Source organism: Triturus cristatus, chromosome 7 (assembly GCF_964204655.1).
Source record: "Triturus cristatus chromosome 7, aTriCri1.1, whole genome shotgun sequence".
Lineage (NCBI taxonomy): Eukaryota > Metazoa > Chordata > Amphibia > Caudata > Salamandridae > Triturus > Triturus cristatus.
Genome location: NC_140590.1, coordinates 579093072 through 579113397, shown reverse-complemented (window position 1 = coordinate 579113397; position 20326 = coordinate 579093072). Strand labels below are relative to the sequence as shown.

Sequence of the window (20326 nt, the reverse complement as noted above, 5' to 3'; positions counted from 1 at the left end):
TTTGCTCTCATCCTCTTGCTGGTCTTGTTCTGGACCCGCCTCCTCTTTGGGGTTAAAATCCATACCTGCTCTGGGATCCTCTAAAAAATGCTCTACCAGATCCTTGGGACACATAGTAATTACAGCTGGAAGGTTGCCCTCTCCTCCCAGCCCAGCCATAAAAAAAGATTGCCTCCTCCAAAAATGTGGCGCATTGAAAATTGTGGTTTGTCCAGAGACATAAAGGTATAGACATATTTTCCCAAGGCCTTACTTATACCTTCACCAAACAACAAGCCCATAGCATCTTCACTAGGCTCTTTTTGAGCCAACTTAGGATTTACCTGTAACAGGACAGCCTTACGTCTCTATGCAATTAACTTGGCTTTGGCATTATCCAAAAAACATAGCGCACGTTGGCACCATCCTTTCACTAAATTGATGTCTAAATCAGTGCTTTTAAGTACGTCTCCTCAATCATATCAAACATCCTTGTGAGGGGTCCCAGGGTGTCTAACAGTTTATCCTCACAATTCTTACGCTATCTCGCTAATCCTTTCCTAGGATCCCTACCTAACTCTAACATATAAGTGATCAACTCTGTATCCAGGTTAGGAGTCATAGGTTATTTTTCCCCAATAATAGGGTGTGAGCATTCACCCTTCATTATGTTTCTTTCCTCTTTTTCCAGAGGTCTTATGATCCAATACATCTGATAGAGATTTCTAGCCACAGAATTCTTACCTTTGACTTTCCCAGTCCATGGTCTGCATCGGAGTGAAGTTGTGATACCTATATAGGTGCCACCAAGGTGCGTTGACACCAGTTCTTTTTTTTCTGCGTCAGCGCTGAACTGCATAACAGCTACTCCTCTGTCATTTTTTGACAGGAATATTTCCAACTTTTTGACAACTGTTTTGTGAGGTTTCCTCCTAGTGTGTTGAGGATGTCATCACGTAGGACAGGTTATAAGCTCTGCAGAGCCTGTCACTGGGTAATGTTGGTGACATCTCAAAACCTTGTCTGTCTATGGTGCTTGTAGCGTGACCACAACACCAAGTCATGCTCCGATTGCTGGGCCATGGTGCCGAAGGGTTTGAGGGAGCAGTCCCTGAAGCTTCTAGCGGCCCGACACAGGACTCTGCGAAAATCAAGGTCCCACTTGAGAAGAAGTTCCTGGGATTGTTCACGGAGCCCGGAGTCCTCTTCGTCCAATTCAAGATTGTCAGGACATTCATGTAAGAGGCAAAAGACGTAGAGCAAGATGTCGAAGGGCTCTTCTCGTCCATCAGTCGATGTGATGAAAGAACATGGGCATCCGAGGCCTAGTTCTTCAGAGTCTGGGCCTGAGTTGGCTCCACGCCTTACCGGATATCATGCAGCCAGAGCAACCCCCACTCAACTTAAAGAGTTTTCTGAGGCCCTGCACCTCATATTTGGGCTGTCTGACCCCATCTAGGACCCTTCCGATGCTGTGGTTTCATGGGGGTGCCCAATCTAGTTCCGCCCAGGCAGCTCCTGCCCTGGCTCCGCTGGGCCCAAATGGATCTGATAATGGATTCGGATTAGTACCAGTCATACCACTTCGACCTTCGCCAACTCCGTTGCCCATGCTGACGCCTCCAGTGCCGACGGTGCCCACCGGCAGTGCCAGCCCCATTATCATCCCTGAATCTGACATGGAGCCAGAGGGGCATAGCCCAATGCCAACTCTGAAGCCAGCGGGACCTTCAGGTCCTAGATTGGAAATCCTGAGCAATATTCCTGTGAGCTAGGACTCCAAAAGGAGTAGGAGAGGTCCCTGGACCCTGTAGAATATGAGCCATATGAGCCCCAAATGGACTGGTGTGAAGAACTGGGCGAGGCCAGTAGACTTTCCAGATCTGGACATGCTTTCTCCCCCGCACCATGTGAATAGGACGATTGCCCGTTGCCACTGCCCCGCAACTAGGGACCCAAACTTCCCCCCCTAACACTCTACCGCACCCCTGGTCAGCGAATCCAAGAGGCTGGACTTGGGTAAGAAAAGGTTTTGCGACGCTACTTCCACACGTTGTAGGATATGGTTGCGCAAGTGATGCTGCAGGTCCTGGAGGAGGCACAGGCTAACCTCTCACAAGGCGTTACAGATGGAGAGACATAACAAAGTTCACAATCTGTTGTAGGCTGGACACGACTGGCTTGCTGGGCAGAGCAGTGTCCTCAACAGTGGCCTTGAGGCACCATGCCTGGCTGAGAATGACTGGCTTCTTGGGGGATGTCCAAGCTTCTCATATGGGCATGCCCTTCGATGGCTCTCATCTCTGAGGAGACAAGGCAGACTCCTCACTGGAGTGCTTTAAGGACTAATGGGCTATGGCCAAGTCCTTGGGCTTCTCGGCTGCCCCATATCATCCCCAGTCTGCCTTACGTTCCTTTTGTGACTATGCAAGGGGTTTTCAACTGCGCCAACCCTATCTCAGCCACCGAGCTGCGCGAGCTTCCCAGCCCCTGCGTTGATGAAGATGCGGTTCCTACCGGCCTCATGGGTCGGGGGGGCAGCACTCTGGTCCAACCACCTTCTCCCCCCAGCAGCTGCAGCCTCCAAACTTTCCTAATCTCACCGTTTTAGATCATGAGCATCCAATTGGTGGAAGGATCCACCACCACCTCCACCACTGACAGTCTATAACATTGGACAGGTGGGTTTTGCAGATCGTCCAAAGGGGCTACTCCATCCCCTTAGATACCACCCTTTCCTCCATGCCTCCATCCTATGACCGGCTGACAGAGGATCATTTGTCCTTGCTCCGCAAGGAAGTCATGGCTCTCTTGGCCAGGAAAGCCATAGAGTGGGTTCCGGGGCCAGAAGTAGGCTGTGGTTGTTATTCCCACTATTTACAGGTCCCCAAAAAGGACAAGGGTCTTCGCTTCGTCCTATCCTGGACCTCCAACCCCTCAACCTCTTCCTCAAAAAGAAGAGATTCAAGATCCTCATGTCTTGTCTGACCTGGATCCAGAAGAGTAGATGGTAGTGCAGGATAATTATTTCTATATCCCTGTCCTGCCTGCCCACCAGCGTTATCTGCAGTTTGTGGTAGGCCATGAGCACTCCCAGTTCACTGTGCTCCCTTACCAGTGCCCCTCAGGGGTTCACAAAAGTGATGGCAGTGGGTGCAGCCCTTCTGTGGCGATCAGGGGTGTCAGTCTTCCCCTTTCTTGATGACTGGCTGTTGAAGGCACGATCGCCCCAGGCTGTCGTCACCCACCTCCAGGCTACGATGGACCTCCTACATGCACTGGGGTTTACTATTAATGTGCCGAAGTCACATCTGACTCACTCTCAGACACTTCCTTTCATCGGAGCTGTTCTGGACACAGTACCGTTTTGGGCTTATCCTCCCGAGCGGCAAGTCCAGTATATTCAGGCTATGATTCTGATGTTTCATCCACTGACCTGGATTTCAGTGAGACTGACTCTGTGGCTGCTTGATCTCATTTCCTTCTGCATTCTGCTGGTCACACATGCCGGACGGCATATTCGGGCTCTGCAGTGAGATCAGAAGTTCGAGTGGGTGCAGCATCAGGGGAATGTCTCCGATCTGGTCCAGATCTCAGAGGGGACTGTGAAGGATTTGCAGTGGTGGCTAATGAACCATGATTGGGTCAGAGGCAGACCCCTCTTGCTTCCCCAACCAGATCTCACAGTAGGGATAGATGTGTCACTCCTGGGATGGGGCGGCCATCTGGGAGAGGTGGAGATCAGAGGACTTTGATCTCCGGCGGAATCTGGACTCCACATCAACCTGTTAGACCTTTGAGAGATCCAAATGGCATTGAAGGCCTTTCTACCCTCCATCAATGGAAGGCTGGTATAAGTATGCAGGGACAACACCACTGGCATGTAGTACTGCAACAAACTTTGTCAAGAGGCCATGCATCTCTGGACATGTCTGAAACAGCAGGGCATTTCCCTGGTGGTTTAACACCTGGCAGGTTCCCTGAACGCCAGAGTGGACAAACTCAGCCGTTGATGCCTAGTGGATCACAAATGGCATCTCTAACCAGAGGTGGCACAAGGTCTCTTTCAGCAGTGAGGAGAGCCTTGATTAGACCTGCTCGCCTCCACTGAGAACGCGCAATTTCAGCAGTTATGCGTCCTGGAGTTTCAAAACCAGCACTCGCTTGGTAACGCTTTTCATCTCAAGTGGAGCTCAGGCCTCCTGTATGCCTTTCCACCTATACCAAACAGCCCAGAGTTCTCAAGAAGGTCAGCAACAAATGGCCCCAAGTCATCCTTGTAGCTCTGGACTAGACACAGAGAGTCTGGTAGCCTGTGGTACTAAGCATGACCATCGATCCTCCGATCAGGTTTCCCCTTCAGGAGGATCTTCTGTTGCAGCAGGGAAGGGTCCTCCATAACCTGTCAACTCTCCACCTTCTTGATGGAGGTTGAGCAGTGACAGTTGTTAGCTTTTGATCTTCCTCCCGAAGTTTACAAAATTATTCTGGCAGCCAGGCGTACCTCCACCAAGACGGTATACACCTGCAGTTGGAAGCGATTTGTATCCTATTGTATAGAAAAGTCCACTGACCCACTTTCTGCCTCCCTTTCTGATATTTTGCTTTTTATTCTTACCCTTGCCCACCAGGGCTCTGCTTTGGGTACTCTGAAGGGTTATCGTTTTGCTCTGTCTCCCTTCTTGATGCTGCCTGAACAATCCTCGTTATCTAAGTCTCCTATTGTAAAAAGATTTCTGAAGGGCCTTGTACATATGTTCCCCCGTTCTCCCTTTGTTATGCCTTAGTCGGCCCTTAATTATGTCCTCTCATTCTTGATGTGTGCTACTTTTGAGACTCTTCACAACTGTCCTCTCTTTCTCCTCACGATCATAACAGCCTTTTTAGTGGCAATTACATCTGGCAGGAGGATGAATGAGCTGCAGGCTTTGTCATCCAAGCCTCCCTTTTTTTCTCGGTTTACGATGACAGACTGGTGCTTCGCACTAGGGCCTCTTTCTTGGCAAAAGTGGTCACACCATTTCATGTGGACCAATCTGTCACACTGCCCTCCATATCCTTCTAAGGAAGAGGAGCGACTCTACCGTCTGGACCCAAAAATAGCGTTCTCATTCTACTTTGACCGCATACAAGAGTTCCGGGTGGACGATCAACTGATTGTGGGGTATGCTGGCACACAGAATGGTTGGGCGGTACAGAAGTGCACCATCTCGCAATGGGTCATACTCTGCATCAAGATCTGCTACGCACTGGCAAAGAAGAAGCATCCCGATTTCTTACGAGCGCATTCCACCAGAGCTAAAGCTGCGGCCACCGAGTTTCGTCCTGGATATCTGTCAGGCAGCAATGTGGGCATCTCTACACACGTCTACTAAACATTATTGCCTGGATAGTCAGGTCTGCAGAGATGGGCACTTCAGCTGTTCGGTCTTGTAGGACTTTCTAGTTTAAATTTGCCCGCAGACCCTCCTCTGTGGATCGTATTGATTGGGTATCTATTCAAAATTAAGAACTCTGTGGCTAGAAGTCTCTATCAGATAAACAAGTTACCTTTGTTAATGCCTTATCTAGGAGAGACTCTATCTAGCTGCAGTCTCCTAATCGATTCACCCATCCTCCCCGCTCTTCTGCCACATTTCTAGGGTCAGGACTAATCCCTTACAGGGCCCGAGTTTGGACACACCAGTGTCAGTGCACTTCATGGCTCTGCTCTTCTGGTGTGTAAAGTTGTAAAAAAGTAACTGACGTCAGCGTGCCTGATTGGCACCTATATAGGTACTGCAACGTCACTCTGGCGCAGATGACACCAACAATGGATGCAGAGCCGATTGACGCCACCTACCAGTGTGCAGGGGTACTGCTCGAAAAATCTTCTGAATCCAGTTTGACACCTGGGAAATTCAAAGGTAAGGAATCTGTGACTAGATATATTCTCTACCAGATAAGGCGTTACCGAATGTAAATAACTTGTTCTTTATGTTCTCTGCTACATGACTCAAAGGCCACCAATCAGACCCTCAAGGGTGCGTAATATCGTTAGGATCAAAAATTTTGGCCTAATGGATCAACCACAGATCTCTCACTTTTGATCTTGCTATTAGTACTATCCCAAACTCATCAGCTAGACGATTTTTATAATTAAGGTCAAATAAATATTCACCGATGCCATTGTCATAGCCCCCTGCAGGGTTGTCCTGCCATCCAAAGTGTCACAATGGACACCCATTCTCTGTGAGACACTTTGAACTCCTTTTCCATCATCTTTATTTTCCAAATGTTTCCTCTTGTTAGTACATTTACCCCTGTACTTCTATATGCTCTTTCTTCACCTTCCAAAATTGAGAAATACTCATCCTCCTCATCAACAAGACTCCTCTTTCTATCACTCATTACGGACCTAACCGATTCCTGGACCAAATTACTAATTTCCTGTGTAAATAATGTCTTTATCAGTACCTCCTGAATATACCCACTTGTACTTCCTCAGCCATATTTATTCTTTCCTATAAACTGATAATCTGCTGTCAACATACACTTCCTTTATCAAATTTTGCTTTCTACTGTCACCGAACCGCTTGTAACCCCTCTCAGCAGATCTGATTCCTTTACAGAGAGTCTGTTGCTAGAAACGGCAAACCATGTTGCCAATCAACCATCTCCTATCTGTCAGCAAAATATTGCCAATTTCTTTTTGAAACTAGATGCGTACAATGTGTTGAGCGCAGAATTCATAATGGCACCTTCAACATCATCTATTTTGTTATAAATGCCCAATCTAAAATGGCGCTTGCAGTAGTCTGATTTGATTTAGCATCTCCAATGTGCATGCATGTATTTAACTGAAATGAATGTCCATGCGCGTACACAACCTTGTCTCATTGCGCTTCAGAGCTTTTTCTAAGATAGCCGCCGACACCTCAGACAGCAGAAGACCTCCACACACCACATTTCCTAAATCCAAAGCTGCATGATCAAAAAGTAAGCGCAAGACAGATTTGTATTACTACAACGAGCATTTCACTTGAAAAGCAAATCTTTGCCCAAAATGTTACCCTTATTACAAAATATGTTCTCAATGTATATTTTGGTTAAGATAGTGGACATTAGGCTTATAAGGGACTTTGGAGTTCTATTTCAAATGTTTGGTGTTTGAAGTTCTATTCTGAGGTACTTCAAAGTTTTGCTGCTCAGAGGTGGCGAATAAAAGGATAATGCATAATGCTAGCCTCCTGTCTTGTCATAAAATCCTGACCTGTAGCGGTGCTGGGTGAGTTTCATTTCACCTCGGGCACAGTTGGGTATATTTGCCCACCTTTGATGAGTTCAAGTTTCTTGACTTGGAAACTTTGCCTGGATCTAATTAAAATAAATAACAATTTAGCACTATGTTTCCTAAATATTTGTGCCAAGAGCACCCCAATCCAAAGTAGTGCATGCTATGCAGCACAAAAGGTTTATTGTGCTGGAAAGCTGTACATCACTTGTTTCAAAGGGGCGTTACTGGGGTGGAGCAGTCCAAACACCCATGAGTTTTTAAAACAAAGCCCAACATACTAACATAGATAGACCAGGCTGTACATCAAAAACTGACACCTACTTGAAGCAGGTGAAAATAGGAGTAAACGTGCTCTCCCAAAAAAGACACATTTCTTGTGAGTTGCAGTGCACAGCACAAATCCACTGCATTTTAATCTTCAGGGTGCGCCTACGAATAGAAATGTGTACTGGAAGGGTCTATCTACAGTACTAATCCTATGCGCACAGTGCACATGCACCTCTGCATCTTGGTGCAAGGTTATGTGTCGATCAAGCCAGCCTGGATATGCGCCAGCATATGAGATGACGATGACACAACAACTGGCATCAGCACTGTTTGTTTCCTCTGTTGCCCGCCTTTTTGACACTTATAAACATATAAATACATTCGCTCACAGTATTTGAAATGAACATATAAGTATCTTTCTTTAGTCCCTTCTATGAACACCGATATGCTATCATTATAATAGGGGGCCATTAACACCCTTCAGATATAATGCCTTTAGATGTAATGGCAATGTTTTACAGTATATTGCTTTAACCAGGAAACAACCCTTAAGTCTCCTGTTGAAAATATTTTTTTTTAAAGAAGTCAACATACGTGTCTTATAGCATGTTATTAAAGATGTGGTATGCATAGTCATTTTTTTATCCACAAGTTTCCTTACCTTCATTATCCCATTCCAATTATCACCCGTGGATACTCGAAAAAGCGTCAGGAAAGCCATCCCAAAATTGCGAAATGTGGCATGCCTGCCCAACCCTTCACAAGGATGTGTCTCGTCGCATTCTGTGTGAATAAAACATCAGGACATGAAACAGTAAACATGACCCATAGCCTGCCGAGAATGAGTCATGCATCAATGCAAGTGTGAGGGAATAACACTTACCCAGGTCACCGAAGAGTTCAACGCCCAAAGCCGCGAATATGAAAAACAGAAGCATGAAAAGAAGGCCCAAGTTTCCCACCTGTGAAAACAGAGAACAACTTTCCTTTAGGTCTGGTTATGAAGATCTTACAAGCATAAACATGTTTGCAAAGGTGCCCAGTCGTTGAGGTGGCATTGAATCCAAACGTCCATTTCAAGTTCACAGTTTAAAAGGAGCTGCAACGTATGAGCTGTTCCCCAATAAAACAAGCATTTGCAATGCAATAGGTCTCGCATTTGCATGTTCACCTTTTTTAGGCTGGCATGAATAATGGGAACTCATATTTTCTGGCGCTGTTTACTTGCAGATGGTTTCTGTTTTAGGGTTGAGGTTGTGGAGGTGGAGCCTAATCACATAAGCAGCGCCCACTGGTCTGGACCGAATGAAAAGGGAAAAGGAGAATAATGGAGACAATGACCCCCTCCTATGTGGGTGATAATCAGCTCTATTAAATTGAATTTTAAACACATTTATATTGAAAAGTAAGCCCGTCTAATTATTCCTCCCATGTGTCTTTGTTCATTTATTACATCACTTTATTTGGTTTGGGTGTCCAACAATGCCTCATTTTTGTACTTATCTCAGAGTGTCGGTGAGTAATTATCAGCATAACCCAAAGAAGGAAGCAACATTGGCCAGGAGATCGACCTTCACAGGGTAAAAAGAACTCTATTTCCTCGCCTGTACCTGAGGTAAGGACTCTAGTTCGTAGGAGGCTGAGTTTTCAGTTGAACTTGTTACCGATTGTACTACATTGTCCTGTGAATACAACTTGACATTTTACATAACAGACGGGGTGTCATGCTGGCAGCAACTCGAAATCATCCTTCGGCCTCCTTCCACGAGGATAATAAGGACCATTTTTTTGGGCCGGGATTGAAGGTGCATCTGTCAGGCCGGACCACAAATAACCACGAACAAAGGAGCTTTAAGAAGCAGCACTGAGTGAGAACTTAAGTTGAAACTTCATGTTCATCTTAACTTTTCAGCTACAGGTTTGTGATTGGGTAGTAGGTGTGTGCGTCCACAAAAAAAGAGTGCTTGCATTGCACCTTTCTTGGTGGAAAGCGGATGCTCGGTTTAGTAGGCCTGAGATCGTTATGGTGACAAGCCAATGATAAAATATAGACTTGATTGGTTTGTTGGGGAAATTCTTGTCTGATGCTACTGGTCTGATCTTATGAGAAGTTATGACAAAGGCAGAAGGCATGACATTTAGTTTTAAAGGAATATTTTAAACACAATAGTTGTTTGAGGGAGGTTGTTATTATATTGGGGTAAATATCACAGACAAGTATTATATCACAGCTCACACCCTCATACTATCCCTCTGCAAACACTGGGAGTAGAAGATTAGATCTGTGAGAATCCTTAAAAAGGCCCTGTTACAACGAGTTGGGAGCACTGATCGACCATTAAGTGGATAAACACAAGAATAAGTCAGTGGATGAATGAGTGCAAGCATGACTGACAAAGTCAATATATTATGATATATTGAGTGCTTAAAGGCACCAGTGACTAACAAGGCACTTTCAGTGTGCATGAGACAGACCTATAGACGTTGCTAATACTTGCATTCACACAACATATCCCTACCTTTTAGCAACATGCAGCTGTCACTGACATTGCGTCTCACATACATTTTTAAATTGAGCCATGATGTCCAGCAGTAATTGTAATGGTTACTACATTAAAAAAAATATATTTTACAAATTTGTTTGGTTTGGTATCTCAGAGTTAAATCACCCCCTGCAATATATTCAATAAGTAAACTTTAATTCATTAACACGCTCAAATTCAATTTCCTTTCTCGTACTAACTTTTCCAGCATTTTGATATCCAGTCATTGTGTCTAGTGTTCCTCTGTTTCCTTCATTTTCATTAATTATCTTCCTTATTTGTGTAATTTTCCACGAACGCTGTGACTTACATTTGATTCGAACAACTGAGAGAATCCATAGGACCCGATTTGCTTACCAAGCCTTCTCCATGAGCCTTAGCAATAGAAATATGAAACACTTGGCCACTGCGGCGCGTCCCCATGCAAATGAGGGAACGCCCCCTGAAGATAGCGTGGGTGCTTTATGTGCGCCAGCGCTATCGGTATTACAGAAGAGGCTGCACAAGCGTCTGTGGCCCCTTCTGTAATACCAAAGTGCCCCGGGGGCACACAAAGCGGGCGCAAACGCTCGTTGCGGCCCCCCCCCCCCCCCCATGGGCACTTTGTGTAATACGGCCCCAGGTGTGACAAAGAGCTGTTTAGATAATTCTGTACTGTTTATCTTGTTACATCTGGATGGAGGATGGCTAACATCTAACTGGGCTCAGGAGAGTGGCACAGTGTGAAGTATCTCATCTGAAAGAATTCTCTGATTTCTTCATGTCTATTCAATTCTTTTGGCAGTTTGATTTCATCAATATCACAGCTTTGTGCATGTTTTAAAGCAGTAACGGAGAATGTCATTTTTTTAAATGTAACTGCGTTTTGAAGAGGCAGTGAGAAAATAGCTGTTTAATATTGTGTCTATTTTTTGTTTAGTCCACGATGTACACACAGTAATATTGTAAGACTGCAGAAGCAACCTGCAGCAGTTTCTCACTGTTAGATGTTAAGTAGAGTGCCACTTTCTTCGTCTGGCATATAGACAGGCTCTTGCAATAAACATAAATAAGCAGGCTAACACATAATTATGAATACATTGTGAGAAAATGGGTTATTAGTTGGGAAACATGTGGGTCCTTCACACGTAATATGTCTGCATCCTTCCATCCAATGGAAACCAAGGGGTATATTCTCAAGAACATGTGATAACCATTGCAAAAGTTACTTAACGCAACCCTCAACATCGCAGTCCATCGCGGGAAATTTACGGCGTGTTAACCAGATATTCACAATACGGCGGTACCATGCGATAGTCACCAGATAACGCGTCAACTGACCGCGTTAAAATTAACGCCCGCCTCCAAAATGCGAACGCCAAAAAAGCTGCGATGAGGCCTATTGCGACACAAAAAGCAGCGAAAACCAGCGGCAGGCCTGCAAATCCCACGTGTCTGGTGGGAAAATGCACTATATAAGAAAAACAAAAACAACACACCAGAAAGAAGCCAAAGTGCGTAGCAACATGGATGCACCCTGACCGAGCACAGAGGCCAATGCAAACCTCTCAAGCCCCACAAACCACCAGCAAGGAACAACGGGGTCGGGGTAGGCCAAGAAGAAGAAAGAGAGGAAGACGGAGTGCAGTCCGCAGGAAAACAAGACCAGCGTCACGGAGGTGACAGAACACAAATAGCAACTGACCCACAATCGGACTACCTTGAATGCAGCCGGAGTGTCGAGGAGGCCAATGACATGACTTGAAAATCTAAACCCGGCACAAAGCCGCTGCCAACAGGAAGGCAGCAATGGTGACAGAAGGTGGGAGTCCTGCGCCACAGGAGGAACTGGAGGAAACGGAGGCCACAGTCAACAGTGCGGAGACGGTGCAAGGAGTCAGGAGTGCGGACACAGCTAGGGAGGACCTGACACAACATCAACAGGGTGAGTAAAGACCAGGGACTGGGGGGACAGGGGGAGATGGGCACAATGCACACATGCACAAATAAGCAGAGCACACTGCACACCCACAATGACCCTGGATCATGTCCCTCATCCCCGTGGCACACTGCAGCACACACACATAGCAATAACAGCACATCCACATTGGCGACAATGTGTTACAATGTGCAACCCCGACACTGCAGAACAGAGGACACAACTGGCTCCGCACACGCGCAGAAACAGGCCCACTACATCTGACAGAGCTGGAAACATTGAAATGGAAATGTACACGTAAAACCTCACACCCGTCATGTAGTCCAAATGTACACTGTCCCGTATCTAAACCCTGCGCCTCCAAAACAGTCACAATGTACATTGTCATACAGTCTGCATGTAAACAATAACAATGCGCCAACACACATGTCAACACAATGTCAACATGCATCTCCCCTTCACATTGCAGAGGGACACACAAAACCTCCAGCAGAGCACAGAAGACCACACATCAGTGATGCCAGAGATGACCACCACACCTTTGACACCGACGCCCTACAACAACCCATGGACATCCCACGCAACCCACCACCAGAACCAGGGCAGCCAAGCTACTTCGAGGAGAACCCAGCCCCTGCAACAGACCACACAGCATGAAGCACCCGCAAGCACGGCAGGCTCACAACACTTCACCGACCCACACATGGCCCACCAATGCTAGGTGTCAGAATGCCAAAAGGAGGTGGCCCAACAGGTGTGGGTGTGTTCCGAACCCATGGAAGGCGAACTAGATCACATACGTGGGTGTCTATTACCCTTCAGGGACCACCTACACCCCACAAAGGAGACCCACACTGCCATAGAGGCAGATGCTCATTCCCAGAACAGAACCACACCCAGGGGCATGCACATATCAGTCACACACCCACGTTGGCTCTGCGTACGACGGCACAGTCCACTGCCCTTACGAGTTGTGTGGGTGACGACAAAGCTACATGTCCAAGCTCTAACCCGCTGCCTGTGGTGAAATGTCTGCATCCGCTGTACACAGCACAATGTAATGTCCTAGGGCCCGGGCCCTCATGCATACAACAAGACGACAGGGACACACGCAGATATCATGTTGAACTGGCTACGGGCACGTGCGCCCGGCTCCTTTATTGGCAGGGCCACATGTACAGTGATGCCTGTGCTGGATGTGTGTGGGGTGAGTATAAGGCAGCCCGCATGGAGTGCCTGGTGCTGGCAGCAACTTGAACAATGGACACCAGTGCAATGGAAACAGAAACACCTGCATAACAGAGTCAACTGCTGAGCAACATGGAGGGAGCCGGAGCAAGTACAGAGGTCACCCAACATACAAACAGAAGTGTCCGTGAGTTGCAGTGCGCTGCGGTTGGGTCCCCAGAGATGAGCGTGCTCATGTGAAGAAAATGTCTAGGATTGTGTCCCTTCTGGACATTCCTGATGCAGCTGCAGGGGGGGGTGTCACACCTGCATCATCTTCCTCATCGCCGTCCCAGGTCTCCCACACTCCCTGAGGTGATATTGCTGCGTGAGCTCTCCACAGCACCTAACCAAAACAGTAATAGACGATAATTCATGGTGCACAGAGCTAGTGGCACCTGGGGGTGCTGAGCAGCGGATCAGGCAGAAAATGGCATCCACGACAGGTGCAGGCAACTTCGTCAGTTTGCAAGTACGACCGTTTCGACACTGGCAGTTGGCAGTTGGAGTTGGTCCTGGCGGTGGTGGCGTGGGCCTCCTGTGGTGATGCGACATCCGGGCCGGTCAGGACTCAATTTGAGGTGTGAACCCTTGAGGCTGGAGGCAGCGCAGGGCCACAGACACATGGAGTTGATGACTCCAAGGCCGTTGCCTCAGAGGTCATCCAACATCTCAGAAGAAGGGGTCCCAGACCTGACCAGCACAGAGTTAGTGGCCCCGGATGCTCTGCGGCCAGCACAGGCACCCCGCCACGGGACGGTGACTTGCGGTGCAGTCAGATGGGACACGCGAGCTGAACGGGTCCTCCTCAATGTCCGAGGTGTATGTGTCAGAGGGTTGCGGGGGACAGTGGAAGGTGTCCTCCAGGACATGATGCAGAGGGTGGAAGCTGTCAGGAAGCAGCAAATAGAGGAGTGGAATGCCACAGCATAGTTTTAGTCACAAAGTCAGTATCACCGACATGATGGCGACGACAACTCCAAGTCCATGGACTCAGTCGCCACCTAAGTTCAACCAGAAAGTGTCCATGGGTCTCGGGGAACAGACTTAGTGGCACTGGGGCTGAAAGGGGATGCAGTCTGCATTGAGGCCTGAACAATGACATCAAGTCACCCATAAATAAATCAAGACTGAATTCGAATAGTGTGACTTACTCGACCGCGGTGGAGGCCTGAGGCAGCGGTTAGCGCGGGCCAGACGCAGTTCAGCGAGCTCCTCCTGGAACTCTAACACATGACGTTGACATGACATTTGGGGGTGCCTTGTGGTTGACGGAGGCAAAAGCACCAGAGACGAGCGGGTGTTCAGTCAGCGATGATGACGTGTCCTGTCTGGTACAGACTGGATTGGATTGGCATGAGGCCTGCTGAACCACAGTGTAGGCTATCGGCATAGTCATCAAGGGCCCACAGACATGTGTCGTTGTCTTGCGATGCACAAAGTTAGTGACACCAGGGCAGTTGTCGGTAGTGTTCGATCACCTCTGTGATGATGATCCTTTTACCCTCCGGACTGAAACACGTCATCTTCTTACACCTCTCCTTGCGTGCAATGATATGTACTCTGCCATTGACAAATAAAGACTCACTCCCACATATGCAAACGACTCAAATGCAGCGTGACCCGAGGGCAGTTGTTCACGTGGGCCCACGGACAATTGTGGATGGACTGCTATTCACAGACTTGGTGGCACCACATCGATGGGAGTATAGTGAGATCAAATCAGCCATGATTGATGTTCTCTGCCATAGTGTAATCAGGACTCAGTTCCAAATGTGTGACCTACTTTTCTGCTGTGCATGCAGGTGGAGTACCTCAACGAGAAGGGAGTACAGCGGGCCGGTGTCGCGGAGGCCGTGATGGTCTGAGGAGGTGCCAGGTTCGCGGCACTCTGGCTTGGAGCTTGCACCGGCACGTAGTGGGCCCTCATCGACACACACCAGTGTCGGCAGGTGTGCATTGAGGCCTGGGTGCGGCGGGCCTGGCAGGACTGGCACGGGGCCCTGCGGCCTGGGGTGCAGCAGGCGTACAGGAATGCAGGCAATACCGCTGACGGTGTAGGCCTCGTGGCGGGTTGAGGTGCGCCGCCCTGGCAGAGTCGTTGGGCATTCCAGAAGAGAACCACGCCCAGAGCTACGTGCTTTTTATTCACACCCCTACGCTGGCCTGGCGTATGCCGGGCCGGCCCACTCCGCTCACGCTTACAGGGGGGGACGTAACAAGCTACATTTCCGGGATCTTCCCCAATGGCTGGGGTGACATGTTTGCATCCACTGTCCACTGCACTCCATACACCAGTTAGGTATGTCGATATGGATACTGCAGTCTGACCATCGCTTCGACGCCAAACTTGGCATTGTGTACATTGTCATTCATCGGTCAGTTGCCCCCTTCACACATGCCTGGTCCCCACCTCTTCCCACAATCTGCTATCGTGTGGCTGAGGTGCCATGCAGTTGATGGCTTATGTGCATGGCTGGCCCAGGTTGCCAGAGTGAGTTGTGCTGTCGTGTCTGTTGGGTGAGCATGTTGTTTGGCATGTTGTATGTGAGTTTGTGACGTGTGCGTTCCCAGTGTTGGGAGTTGCATGGTTGTGGAGATGAGGTGTGTGGTGTGTTCATTTGGTACTTGCCAACGAGCAGCGCATTTACATAGGTGCCAGCCAGGAAGCGCCGGGTGATGATGGGCTGTCGGAAGATGTAGGACTCATGCACTCAGAATGGCTGGTAGGCGTCAAGGTTGGTGGAGATTCCCAGGTGGTCCACTATTGCCTGCACAGTGATGGTATGCATGTGCTTTCGGTTGCGGATATTGTGTGCAGTGTCACCAGGGGGCACAAGTAGGACAGGTTTGCATTCAATTGCCCCCTGACACGTGAGGGAATCCAGCTATGGCTTTGACACCTTGCTTGGTCTCCAGCTGTTCCTGCGCAGTGTGGGTGAAGGATAGGTAGTGTGGTACCAAGCTGATGAAGGCATCCAAGACAATTGGGGGGGGCTTGGATGTGGTTGGCTGTGAGACTCCTCGGACTCTGGCGGTTGTTGGTTGGCAGGTCCCAGAGGCCAACAGGTGCGGCGCAGCCAGCAGCTTTGTCTGCGGAGGGATGTTGGTTGTCCGCTGTGTTGGTACCTTCAGCCTGTGGGCAATGGTGGGCAGGATGCATAGGATGGATGTCCTTTTGAGCCTGTGGTGGGCAATGATGTTCCCAGGTGTTGGGTCTGTGAGGTTGGTGCGTTTTCAGCAGGTTGCTGTCTTTGTCTGCGCTGCCTCAGTGTTGGTCTGGGCGTGGAGCGGGGGGGGGGGGTTCTGGGGGTGGTGGTGGTGGGTGTTGTGGCCCTCTTGGGTGTCCGGCACGCATGTTCAGTGGCACCATGGCATCTGTTGTTCTTCAGGTGTGGCTCTGGGCTGGGCTCCCTTTTCTGTTGCGGCTACCATCCGACTTTGCACCAGGTCAGAGCAGGTGTTAATTTTCTGCTGCTAACGTGCCTTATTGCATGTTTCGTGGCCTTTTCGCCAATGTGGCTGGTCGTTGAGAATGTTGTGGAGTGGTGTTCTCACGGCTTCTTGCACGGGAACGCCTACTCTGCATCTCATTAGCGATAGTTGCCGGGGTCATCTGTGGCGATGTTTTTTGCGGCTCCTATCGCAGGTAAACTGGTGCTTTGGGCTTGTAGCACCAGCTTGTGTATGGGGTGATAAATTTATCGCAAATTTGGCTGCGCTGAAGTGCCGTTAACTCTGCGATAGCTCCTTGAGAATATGGCCCCAAGTATCTTGTTGTAACACTTGACTTGACTCTCTCAAGGTAGCGAGGCAGAGCTGTCCAATACGTTACTCAGTGGAGGTCGTGTGGGCTAGTATCCCAGTACCCCAGTATGCAAGTATGCTACAAACAACACCTAATTAATCGGGTTCAGTCAGTGTTCTTACTTATAAAAAGGAAAAGTACTTTATTACGCACACACTGCTGAATACTACACAATAATGTACAAATATATACACAATGATAGGTGGAAATACCTATGGTGACATCCTCCTAATGGTTCACACCCTTAGTGAGCCCTGGCCTCTAAGGTCATAATACCACCTACAAATACTAGCTACTCTGTAAGGGGTGCAGTTATCAAATGGTGGCCTCCTGCCTCTATCAGGGTGTCACCTCACCCAGAAAAGCAAAAAGATACCATACAAGACCAATGCAACACCATTAAACTGCTGTGGGTGGTACCAACATAGAGTGACATTTAACTTGCACGGTTTTTCGAGGGCAGGGTGCAGACAGTTTCTAGATCCCTCACAGACAAGGGTATAGATAGCATAGGCAACACTCGCATTAAATCACTGCCCTGCTCCGATAATGTTCTGGCATCTTTCGATCTTCCTAATATAGGACAGATATCCCAGGTAATTAGATCGTTGAAGGTTAGAGCACCCACAGACCCCAGCCCCACAAAAATATTTCAGATGTTACCTGATAGCATCTATAAGCAACTCAGCATACTTTTAAAATAAATTATTAGCTTAGGTATCTTCCCTGACACGTGAAAAATGGTCTCAATTCTTCCTCTGTTAAAAAAACCTAATCTGGATCCCAGCGACACTAGCAATTATAGACCTATTGCAAGGATTCCTTTCCCTGCTAAGGTCTTAATAAAAAATCCTGAACACCCAATTAACAGCTTTTATGTCCTCAGCGGACCTGTTAGATCCCACACAATATGGTTTTCGACAGGGGCACAGCATGGAAACTGCCCTGGTTAAGGCAGCAGGGAAGCTCCGAGCAATAATGTATTCTGGTGCAAAAGCCGCCGTGATACTCCTGGATCTGTCAGTTTTTGACGCCGTTAACCATGAGATCCTAATCAGAAGACTTCTAGAGGCAGGAGTTAAGGAAGCTGCCCTTAATCTGATCAAATCATATCTGAACAATAGGTCTGAATATGTTCAGATTGGTGATTTATGCCCAGAGCAGTTTAAGCATCCATGTGGGATACCGCAGGGCTCCTCGTTGAGCCCCACATTGTTCAACTTGTATGTGACCCTCTTGGCTGATATTATTAGGCAGTTTGGCTTTTCGTTGGTCTCTTAAGCGGACGACACTCAAATAGTGGTGTCCATTTCAAGCAATTTGGAGGAAACTGCGGACTGTTTTAGCCAATGCATGTCCCACATAGACCAATGGATGAGTGCGAACTGCCTAAAGCTGAACAGAGCAAAAACAGAGGTTCTCCTGTTGGGCTCCGACACATCTTATTGGTTGCAGAACTGGTGGTCTTCCAGTATGGGAGTTCTTCCAGTCCCAGTCAATAAGGTGAGGAATCTGGATATCAATTTTGATGATAAATTAACTTTTCATCATCAGATTAATAAGGTCTCATCAGTGATCTTCCTGACACTCAAGACAATCAGGAAAATTCACACTTTTATCCCCCCAAATGCATTAAAAACACTGGTAACCGAGGAGGAGCCAAGATGGCGACCGGAGCAGTCGCTTGAGCGCCCGGCTCCGTCGGCCCTTGGCCTCGGACTATCATCCTGATTCCTATCCTTGCCGATTTTCGAGGTGCAACGCGTGCGACGACGCGCTGACTGCGCCGCCGCTTTCCCGAAGTCTTAGCCCGCCCGGATGCCGGAGTTTTTGGTGCCTTTGTTCCCCGCCCTGGACCCTTGCTCTACTGTGGCCTCGGCCGGCCCCCTGGAATCGTTGCAGTCACCGGACCCGCTGGTGCAAATCTGAGCCCGAGGTCCCGATCCCGCCTCACGCCACGCACGGTCGCCAGAAGAGCCGGGAGAGAGACGCCCGGACACCTCCTGTACCCTGCGTCTGATGGGCTGGAGCCAGAGGGTAAGCCCCGGTGTGGCGGGTCTCCTACCCCGCTCTGTGGACCACGCTGTAGAAGGCTGCAGACCCCCTTCTTCTATGGTCTAGTCGGCTGCAAAGAGAGCCTGAGGGAGGGGAAGAGACTGCTGGCTTTCACCTGTTGCGGCGCAGACCTGTTGGGAATTGCCTCCTTGTCACGTTCCCCCCCTGGCCACGGTACCGTTCAACGGTAAAACATGGCGCTGATTGCCTGCTCGCTGCTGTGGGGTGATGCTCCGGTCTCGCCCGCTGCCCGCTTCGCCCTCCCTCTACCAGACTCCAGCTCCCCAGTGCCGTCCCGGATTGCTGCCGTTGGGGGGACGCAGCTTCCGCTGACATACGGCTCCGTTCTGGCTGCCCTGCGGGACTTTCGTCTGCAATTGTGTGTCGGCTTGCAAACGCTGAGTGAGCGTTTCGACTCTACACTGTCTGCTGCGGGCCGTGAGCGCCCCGTTTGTGATCAACAAGACGTGAGTCTGCCAGTGCTGTGGTCCTCCTGCGGGGAAGCAACGACTGGGTATAACGGTGCTACACTGGTGTCTGCATTTGGCTTTCCCGGCGCTCCGGATCAATCGCTCTCCCGCTCAATGGCGGATACTTTGTTTCCCCGGTTATTGCTGCCTGCTTTGTTGTTGCCTGCCTCACCGTGCCCGCAGGAGTTTCCAGCTGAACTACACCTGGCGACCTCGAGGAACTGTTCACGGTGGCCTACGACTCCTTTTATGTGGAACTCATGTACTTTACAAGCCAGGTCTGGATTTTATATGGTGTGCAAGGGGACCTCAATAGATGATCGGCGGCCATTTTGTGACTCTACTTCTCCATCTTCTCCCAAGTGGCCATATTGTCTTTGTCTGTTCGGGATGCGGGGCATTCACGAGGGGGCGGGTCTAATCGTACGCCCGCGATCGGGCCAGGGCTAGATTACTTTCTATCATCATGGCTTCACGGCCGGGCTGGACTGGGACTGGAATTGTCTACTTATGTTGTGCGCACTCGTCGCGATTTGTCTGCCTTCATTTCCGTGGTGTTACATGCTATCTTCCCACGACCGCCTTCGGGTGTAGTGGGGTTTCAGTGTGTGGAGGCTTGGTTGGCCGGTGGTGTCGGGCGCTCCTGAGGATACGTGGGCTCCTCCCCGCCTCCTTTCTTCTTTCTTCTCTTAGTTTCTTTACTCTATTCCTACTTTCTCTCTCGTCTATATTTCGGGTTCATTGGGCGACAGGCACTATGCTGGGGGGGGGGTAGGCCATAGC

The 20326-nt window shown here is 48.9% G+C and overlaps 1 protein-coding gene across 9 annotated transcripts in view; it reads right to left on the bottom strand.

Annotated features, from left to right (window-relative positions):
- CACNA1G (calcium voltage-gated channel subunit alpha1 G) overlaps positions 1–20326 on the bottom strand; it is an 807943-nt gene that overhangs the window by 97220 nt on the left and 690397 nt on the right. For all 9 annotated transcript variants that reach the window (XM_085617142.1, XM_085617143.1, XM_085617140.1 and 6 more), the window contains 2 exons: positions 8406–8484; positions 8184–8305 (listed from right to left, as the gene is read on the bottom strand). In XM_085617142.1, coding sequence (XP_085473268.1) covers positions 8184–8305; positions 8406–8484 — 201 coding nt within the window. The remainder of the gene's footprint in view (positions 1–8183; positions 8306–8405; positions 8485–20326) is intronic.